General features: G+C 54.2%; 1 protein-coding gene across 4 annotated transcripts in view; it reads left to right on the forward strand.

The window, feature by feature from the left end:
* Window positions 1-6,366, forward strand: part of DISP1 (dispatched RND transporter family member 1) — a 121,116-nt gene extending 114,750 nt beyond the window's left edge. For all 4 annotated transcript variants that reach the window (XM_079763689.1, XM_079763690.1, XM_079763691.1 and 1 more), the window contains one exon: window positions 1,242-6,366. In XM_079763689.1, the coding sequence (XP_079619815.1) occupies window positions 1,242-4,808 (3,567 nt within the window). In that variant the 3' untranslated portion in view covers window positions 4,809-6,366. The remainder of the gene's footprint in view (window positions 1-1,241) is intronic.
* Window positions 6,367-9,612: the final 3,246 nt, after the last annotated feature.

Here is a 9,612-nt window from a genome sequence, read left to right on the forward strand (position 1 = left end):
AACTCTTTCTTATTTATGGTATTAACTGTACATGTTCGTTTAAAATCAGATCTATCCCAGGGCAAAAGCAGGTTCACAGTTGTGAGTATGCAGAACACAAGAGTTTATATTCCTGTATGATTGATTATTGTGTTATTTCTCTGTACAACTATATTTAAACCCACTTTTGCCCACCCCTGTGAGTGGATGTATTCCAGGAAACAGTTTCACTCCAGGGCTTTCCTGCATCTTTGTCATCAGCGTTTCTGATATCAACAGTCACTTTTTTAAAAATTGTTTTAAAGAGGTTTTTTTATTGATTTTTTTAGAGAAAGAGGGAGAGGGAGAGAAACATCGATGAGCACAAGCCATGGTTGGCTGCCTCCTGCACGCCCCCTCCCAGCTCCCTGCCAGCTCCCTGCCAGCTTGGGGGGATGTGTCCCGACCTGGAGTTGAGAGGCAACCTTTAGGTGCACAGGGCGAGGCCCAGCCAGCTGAGCCACCCCAGCCAGTTGCTTCCTGATTCACTGACAGTTTCTAGGGGATGGCATGTTGCTTCCTGCCAGGTTGATGGAGCCAATATACCTTCATCACCCAACGTTTCACACTGATAACCAGAAATCTGGGGCAAAACCACAGATTTGTGTCATGAATCAATTGGACCATTGTCCTCTTAACTGATCCGGTAGGTATGCATGCAGAACTCTCTCAGCCTATCCACTTTATTGCTTTTGAGAGGGACTTTGAAAGGGCTTGTTTACCGGAGAGGTGTTAATTTCCTCCCCTTTCTGAGACCACACCAGCGCTGGTTGAAGTTGTCTCACACCTGCCTGTCATCCCCAAGCAGAGAAAGGAGCCTAGGAGGACTTGGCCACAGCAGGGCTCTGGGGGGAAGTCACACTCGGCATTCACACCGAGGATGGCTGTTTACCTTCTGTAACTCCCTGGCCCTCGAGGCCACCTTAACCCAGACCTTGGAGCAACCCGTTCTATTTATTTATTTATTTTAAATATGTCTTTATTGATTTCAGAGAGGAAGGGAGAGGGGGAGAGAGAAACATCAACAATGAGAGAGAATCATGGGTCAGATGCCTCCTGCACGCCCCACACTGGGAACCGAGCCCGCAACCCGGGCCTGTGCCCTGACCGGGAATCAAACTGTGACCTCCTGGTTCCTAGGTCGGTGCTCAACCACTGAGCCACGCTGGCCCGGTGAGCGACCCTGTTTTAAACGCCAGTCCTCCGTGTGTCTGTCTCTGCAGATCAGGGCGCACCCCCAGTTCAGCGACCTCTGCCAGAGGACCACGGCCGCCTCCTGCTGCCCCAGCTGGACGCTGGGCAACTACATTGCCATCCTGAACAACCGGTCGTCCTGTCAGAAGATCGTGGAGCGGGACGTGACCCACACGCTGAAGCTGCTCCGCGCCTGCGCCAAGCACTACCAGAACGGCACGCTGGAGCCCGACTGCTGGGACGCGGCGGCCCGGCGGAAGGACCAGCTCAAGTGCGCCCACGTGCCGCGCAAGTGCACCAAGTACAACGCCGTCTACCAGATCCTGCACTACCTGGTGGACAAGGACTTCATGGCCCCCAGGGCGGCCGACCACCCCGCGCCCGCCCTCAAGTACAGCATGCTCTTCTCGCCCACCGAGAAGGGCGAGAGCATGATGAGCATCTACCTGGACAACTTCGAGCACTGGAACGCGTCCGACGGCGTCACCACCGTCACCGGCATCGAGTTCGGCATCAAGCACAGCCTGTTCCAGGACTACCTGCTGATGGACACCGTGTACCCCGCCATCGCCATCGTCATCGTCCTGCTCGTCATGTGCGTCTACACCCGGTCCGTGTTCATCACGCTCATGACCATGTTCGCCATCATCAGCTCCCTGATCGTCTCCTACTTCCTCTACCGCGTGGTGTTCAACTTCGAGTTCTTTCCCTTCATGAACCTCACGGCGCTCATCATCCTGGTGGGGATCGGGGCCGACGACGCCTTCGTCCTGTGCGACGTCTGGAACTACACCAAGTTCGACAAGCCCCAGGCCGACACCGCCGAGACGGTGGGCGTCACCCTGCAGCACGCCGCCCTCTCCATGTTCGTCACCAGCTTCACCACGGCAGCCGCCTTCTACGCCAACTACGTGAGCAACATCACGGCCATCCGCTGCTTCGGGGTGTACGCGGGCACCGCCATCCTGGTCAATTACCTGCTGATGGTCACGTGGCTGCCCGCCGTGGTCGTGCTGCACGAGCGGTACCTCCTCAACATATTCACCTGCTTCCGGAAGCCCCAGCCGCAGGCGTACCCCCACAAGAGCTGCTGGGCGGCGGCGTGCCGGGCGGGCCACAGGGCCCTGTTTGCCGTCTCCGAGGCGTCGCGCATTTTCTTCGAGAAGGTGTTGCCCTGCATCGTCATCAAGTTCCGCTACCTCTGGCTGTTCTGGTTCCTCGCCCTGACCGTGGGGGGCGCCTACATCGTGTGCGTGAACCCCAAGATGAAGCTGCCCTCCTTGGAGCTGGCCGAGTTCCAGGTGTTCCGGTCGTCTCACCCTTTCGAGCGCTACGACGCCGAGTACAAGAAGCTCTTCATGTTCGAGCGCGTCCACCACGGCGAGGAGCTGCACATGCCCATCACGGTGATCTGGGGGGTGTCCCCCGAGGACAACGGCAACCCGCTGAACCCCAAGAGCAAAGGCAAGCTGACCCTGGACAGCAGCTTCAACATCGCCAGCCCCGCGTCCCAGGTCTGGATCCTGCACTTCTGCCAAAAGCTGCGGAACCAGACGTTCTTCTACCAGACGGACGAGCAGGACTTCACCAGCTGCTTCATCGAGACCTTCAAGCGCTGGATGGAGAACCAGGACTGCGACGAGCCGGCCCTGTACCCCTGCTGCAGCCGCTGGAGCTTCCCCTACAAGCAGGAGGTCTTCGAGCTGTGCATCAAGCGGGCCATCATGGAGCTGGAGCGCAGCACGGGGTACCACCTGGACAGCAAGACCCCGGGGCCCCGCTTCGACATCAACGACACCATCCGGGCGGTGGTCCTGGAGTTCCCGAGCACCTACCTCTTCACGCTGGCCTACGAGAAGATGCACCAGTTCTACAGGGAGGTGGACGCGTGGATCTCCCGCGAGCTGAGCTCGGCCCCCGAGGGCCTGGGCAACGGCTGGTTCGTCAGCAACCTGGAGTTCTACGACCTGCAGGACAGCCTCTCGGACGGCACCCTGGTCGCCATGGGGCTGTCCGTGGCCGTGGCCTTCAGCGTGATGCTGCTCACCACCTGGAACGTGATCATCAGCCTCTACGCCATCGTGTCCATCGCCGGCACCATCTTTGTGACGGTCGGCTCTCTCGTCCTGCTGGGCTGGGAGCTGAACGTGTTGGAGTCCGTCACCATCTCCGTGGCGGTGGGCCTGTCGGTGGACTTCGCCGTCCACTACGGGGTGGCCTACCGCCTGGCCCCGGACGCCGACCGGGAGGGGAAGGTGGTCTTCTCCCTGAGCCGCATGGGCTCCGCCATCGCCATGGCCGCCCTCACCACCTTCGTGGCCGGGGCCATGATGATGCCGTCCACCGTCCTGGCCTACACCCAGCTGGGCACCTTCATGATGCTCATCATGTGCGTCAGCTGGGCCTTCGCCACCTTCTTCTTCCAGTGCCTGTGCCGCTGCCTCGGGCCGCAGGGCGCCTGCGGGCAGATCCCGCTGCCCAGGAAGCTGCAGTGCGGCGCCTTCTCCCGCCGCCTGCCCGCGCGGCCGCCGGACAAGGGACCGAGCAAAGCGCACGGCGTGAGCGCTTACCAGGTGGGTCCCCGGGGCCCGCAGTCCGGCGCGGAGCACGAGTTCTATGAGTTGGAGCCTCTGGCGGCCCCCAGCTGCCCCGCCTCTGAGAAGGCCGCTTATGAAGAGACCCACGTCTGCCCCGACTTTCTCGGCGGCCCGGCCAGGAGTGCGGGGGTGCCCGTGCCCGCAGCTTACCCCGGCGAGCTGGGCCAGAGCGCCGGGAGCGAGCCGGGCTCTGCCTTGTTGCAGCCGGCGCTGGACCAGCGCGCCGTGCGGCACTTCCTCTCTCTGAGTCAGAGCTGCGGCTGCCCAAATGCCTACAGACGTTTGCAGTATGGGCCGCCCTCCTGCCAGCAGATGGGCGACTGCCTGTGCCACCAGTGTGCCCGCGCTGCCGGCGGCTTCGTGCACCTGCAGAACGGCGTGGCTCCCGTGCCCGTGGCGCACCCCGTCCCGCACGTCCACCACTGCCCCTGCCTGCAGGCCAGAGCGCACCCCCCCGCAGGGCAGGCTCCCGTGCCGCCGAGCTGCTTCCTCCACCCGGCGCAGCACCCGCAGGCCCAGGACGCGGCGGGCAGGGGCGGCGGGCACGGCCCGCAGGGCCTCGAGGAGCCGGCAGCGCTTGTCCGCAGGAGCGCGGGGTCCTCGCGGGAAGCAGGTGACCCTGAGGATAGCCAAAGGGGGCCCGGTCCACGCGGGGACCCGGGGACCGCGGTGGGCGGGGCGGGGGCTGAGGACCAGGACTCCGGGGCCGCGGGGCAGCCCGACCGGGCGGAGAGGGGGGCCGAGCCCTGCCCGTCACAGACCGGCAGCCCCGTGAACTCAGAACGTTTACACCCGAATGAACCGAAATTCCTGTTGAACCATTTCGTGGGGGAGGCTGGTTGCGGGGCCTGCCCGAACCGCCCCCAGGGCTGCGGCAGGACGGCGCGGGCGCGGTGCGGATCCGCGCACTGCCGGGTGCCCGCCTTCGAGGCCGCCGTGCCTGCTGTCTTAGCACACGCGGAACTTTCTGGCGAAAGTCTGTTAATAAAAACACTTTAATAAATGCAGTATTAAACCCTGAATTCCGAACCGGCGCCTCGATTGTTCCTTTGAAGGGGAAACGGAGCCCAGATGTGCAGGAAGGAGAAGGTCTCACTTTGTTAAAGGCCCCGGGAGACTGGGTATTCCGTGTGAACGGCCGGACACATATCTAAGAAGTGGAGGATCTGGTTTATGTTTTCAAAAAGCCCAGTTGTTTTACATCTAAATCCAGTTTGAAAAATAAGGGCCTCTCCTAGCAGTGAGTCAGCGCGGAGTGTGAGTTACCTAGAAGTTTCCCTTCTCCGGGAACCCCATTTGCCTGGTGGCCTCTCCTGGTGCCTGTGGGTGTCCGTAGTTAGGACATTTGATTGCACACCACGGAGGTGGGTTTTAGTAGAGCTCCTTCCGCCGAATTCGGCATCCTGCCTCCAGGTTGGTCCTCTGAAGAAAACTGGTGGAGATACTTCTAAATACCACTTCCCCCCCCACCAAAAAAAGAGTTACATTTGTTATTTTCTAGGAATAGTTTTCCAAATTAGATCTGCCTCTTATTCGGGGCTTTCAAAAAAGAGTTGCAAGGGATCTCATGGTGCCCTGACTCCAAGCCACCTCCACCAAACCACGTTTCTAGGTAGCTTTCCAGCGTTTGAATACTTCCGGCACGTTAATTCCTTGTCACTGGGCAGCGCAATATCACTATTTCTAACTGCATTGTCCTAGAGAATTTAATCAAAGATAATAGATTAAGTTATAAGAGGAAAGGGACCTTTCACTGTGAAATGTGTGTAACTTGGAGGGTATTTGCTTAGTGAAGGAGTTACAGGCTGTTCCGAGGACTTACCTTTGAGCTTGGGGTCCCCGTGACCAAAGTCGTTCCTGACTTCCCTGCAAGCTCACCTTCTAATCCCCGGCTGGTTGGGAAGTGGGCTGGGCCCAGAGCGGGAAGCTTGTCGCAGAGAAGAGCTGTATTGTTGGAAAGAAGCTACCCCGCTTCCCCTTGCGTGTAATTGCCGTGAAATGCACATCCCCCCAAGACAATCTTCTGCAAAGTTACGCTGAGCTGCTCTGATATTAAATTCCACCGCAATAATATATGCCCCAGCCTCAGTCACTCTAACTTTTGAAACTTTGTGTCACTGGTAATAGGAAGAGTCGTTTGACAAATGGGGTCTTACGGACGATGAAATGTTCCTGGTTCACGTTGGTTCACATGGAAACCATCTCTCCACCAGCAGTTAGGACCGTTTCTGAAGGAAACATGAGGAAACAATGACTTTGAAAACAGCTGTCTTTTCTCTTAGAAGAGGAGGGTCACGTGAGAAGAAACAAATGAAGCCTAGGTTAAAAAAAATCCAAAGACTCAATTGAGATTGCTTCTCATTGGATTCAGACATAGCCATGAGAGTAGAAATTTATTGAAATTATGAGGGTGTTTTTTTTTTAATGCAGAGGTAACTATCATGTTCAAATATTCTTTACTGCACCGAGGATTTTTCCATAGTGCTTGCTGGCATTTAGTTTATCTCCAGTTGCTACACTAATCCATGTAATCGATGATGGGGTTTTTTGTTGTTAAAACGGCCACTTTCATTAATGTTTGATTTTTATACACTAAGAGGTTTTATATCTTTGCATTAAATAGAAAAAGAGACGCCCTGACCGGTTTGGCTCAGCGGATAGAGCATCGACCTGCGGACTGAAGGGTCCCAGGTTCGATTCTGGTCAAGGGCATGTACCTTGGTTGCGGGCACATCCCCAGCAGGGGGTGTGCAGGAGGCAGCTGATTGATGTTTCTCTCTCATCGATGTTTCTAACTCTCAATCCCTCTCCCTTCCTCTCTGAGAAAAATCAATAAAATATATTTAAAAAGAAAAAAGAGATAAGGCCTGAATATCCGTAGTTGACTAGCAGAATCTTGTACCTTTTGTTCTTGACAGTGTTTTAACTGCCCTGATTCTGGATTTTTTGTGTGGATTTTGTGTGTGTCTCTTCTCTTGAGCTTAAGAAACTAGTGTGCACACCCAAGAACAATGCGCCAAGTGACCGGATCAACACCATTTCCCTGGACTTCCCTGAGCCCTCAGTTGCAGCATGAGCGTGACCACACGCTGGCCAGCTAGGTCACAGCTTGCTAATCGGCAGACCTTCCTGAGCGTGGGGTGCGAGAGCGTTGTTCTAATTGCAGGGCGGGCAGGGGAAGAAAGCAATGATGTCCTGCCTTCAGTCCGTACAAAAACGGGGCCCTCCTAGAACGGACATTCTTCAAGAGTGTCTTTTAGGCCACCTTGAGGCCCGTAGAATTTTAATCTTGAATAAGAAGATAAGTCACCCCGGCCAGCGTGGCTCAGTGGTGGAGCATCGACGTAGGAACCGGGAGGTCACAGCTCGATTCCCAGTCAGGGCACATGCCTGGGTTGCAGGCTCCATCCCCAGTGTGGGATGTGCAGGAGGCAGCCGATCAATGATTCTCTCTCATTATTGATGTTTCTCTCTCTCTCCCTCTCCCTTTCTCTCTGACATCAACAAAATATATATTTTTAAAAAAGGAAAAAAAACAAGGTAAGTCAATGGCCGGGTTGTTAAGAGCGTCTCTGTAGAGCATACATCTTCCTCTGAGGGGGTTTAAGCCAACATTTGAACCACCGGTCAGCACCTCCCCCGTCCTCCCCAGACCCCTAAAATGCAATCCATTCCTTGACTTGTTGCTTATTATTAATGACTCTGTGATATCCCCGACCTTGTGACAATTACAGTGAATCAAGTTACACTTCATATACTCAAACCAACTGGAATAGCCAAACTTGGACGTTTATCATCATATTTTTTTTTCACATAACTTTCTGTACTGTAACTACATCTTCCTAAGCAATGAAGGCAGGGCAGGTTATTTTCAGCAAGAGGTTTGTTGTTTTAACTGGTAAGATTCTTACAAAGGAGCCGGTTTGAACTTGAGACAAAGTGACCATCAGGATAATTCGCTCAACCTCTACCCACTAATTGGACCCTTTTGGTCAGTGATCTGGACTTGCGATTTCCACTATTTAAAGGAGAAGGGATTTGCTAAGGAAATCAATAATCTAAATGAGATTACAAGGAGGCTATTTGCCTGCCTAAGAAATCAAACCTCCGGAGTTTACAACACGACGCCAGTGCAGTATTTTTGGCAGCATAACGTGACCCGTACAAATCTCACCGATAAGGAACGGTCCCAGCAGGACTGGCGCTCTCTAGGGCTAAGCAGATCTCTACCAGATGTTGAAGGACCAGCTGAGAATAATCACACAGCATCTATTTTTAAGCAGACGTAGCTGGGATCTTCCTTGGATGCTCTCCACTCCCACGAGGGCCGCTGTTCGGCCACGGAAGCTGCCTGGTCTGCGGGGACACTTCCGGTCCTCAGCACTCCGGCCGCTGGCCAGCGACATTCCACGTGGCCAGGAAGGTGGGATGTGGAGTAAAGCCGCAGGCTTACCAACTCTCTCCAGCAAAATTGCTTTCCGTGCAGAGATCTGAGAGAAGGCTTTGGGGAACCAGCAAATCTCGGGCGGCATCCTCACTCAGGCTGAAGTTCACCAGTGTCTGTCCTTTTCTGCAGTCTGATCTCTTCACCTTCAGTTTTCTGAACAGTGTGTTTGTGATTAGGGGGATAGATCGGATGGGAAGAGGTAGATGCTAAACAATCTTGGATCGTTGAATAAGATCCCAACTTGAATTTTTACCCTATTCTGAAAAGGACCTGAAAAGAACCCTGAGCCCTAGCTGGTTTAGCTAAGTGGTTAGAGCATCGGCCTGTGGACTGAAGGGTCCCGGGTTTGATTCCGGTCAAGGGCACCTGCCTGGGTTGTGGGCTCGATCCCCAGTAGGGGGCATGCAGGAGGCAGCCGATCAATGATTCTCTCTCATCACTGATGTTTCTCTCCCTCTCCCTTCCTCTCTGAAATCAATAAAAGTATATTTTAAAATAATAATAAGAAGAACCCTGGGCTCTGATTGGCACACAGGGGGACATTTCCAATCATAGTGAATACACAGCACTTAGCTAGACATCTACACGTTACCATCAGAGAGTGAGCAGAGGTTAGAAAAGCCAACTTCGAGACAAAACTTGCTCCTTCCGCTAAATCATCTAAATCAGTGGTTCTCAACCTTTCTAATGCCGCGACCCTTTAATACAGTTCCTCATGTGTGGTGACCCCCAACCATAAAATTATTTTCATTGCTACTTCATAACTGTAATTTTGCTACTGTTATGAATCGTAATGTAAATATCTGTTTTCCGATGGTCTTAGGCTCTACAGCAGCGGTTCTCAACCTGTGGGTCACCTAAGACCATCGGAAAACCCAGATATTTACATGATGATTCATAACAGTAGCAAAATTACAGTTATGAAGTAGCAACGAAAATAATTTTATGGTTGGGGGTCACCACAACATGAGGAACTGTATTAAAGGGTCGCGGCATTAGAAAGGTTGAGAACCACTGATCTAAATCCTTCAGAAACCCAGAAGGCACAGATCCGGTCCTGAGAGCAAGAGCTGTGGTTTTCCTCACCTGGGCGTCGATGGTTACAAACCCCACGGGCTGGGAGAACCGTCTGGAGCCACTCGGGAAGTGGAGGGCAGGTCTTATGCTCTCTGTGTTCTGATGTCATATTTGGGTTCAGGGCCAACCAGTCTGATCATCTTTGTAAGCAGTTTGGGCCATCCTGGAGGGAACTCCAGGTGACCTCACGTGCTCAAACTCCACAGCCCGTTAGAGTCACCCCGATACCAGGGTGCGCCATCCGCATCCATCATCCCGTGTTGTGATCGATCATCCGTC

The sequence above is a fragment of the Cnephaeus nilssonii genome, assembly GCF_951640355.1.
Source record: "Cnephaeus nilssonii genome assembly, chromosome: 23".
Lineage (NCBI taxonomy): Eukaryota > Metazoa > Chordata > Mammalia > Chiroptera > Vespertilionidae > Cnephaeus > Cnephaeus nilssonii.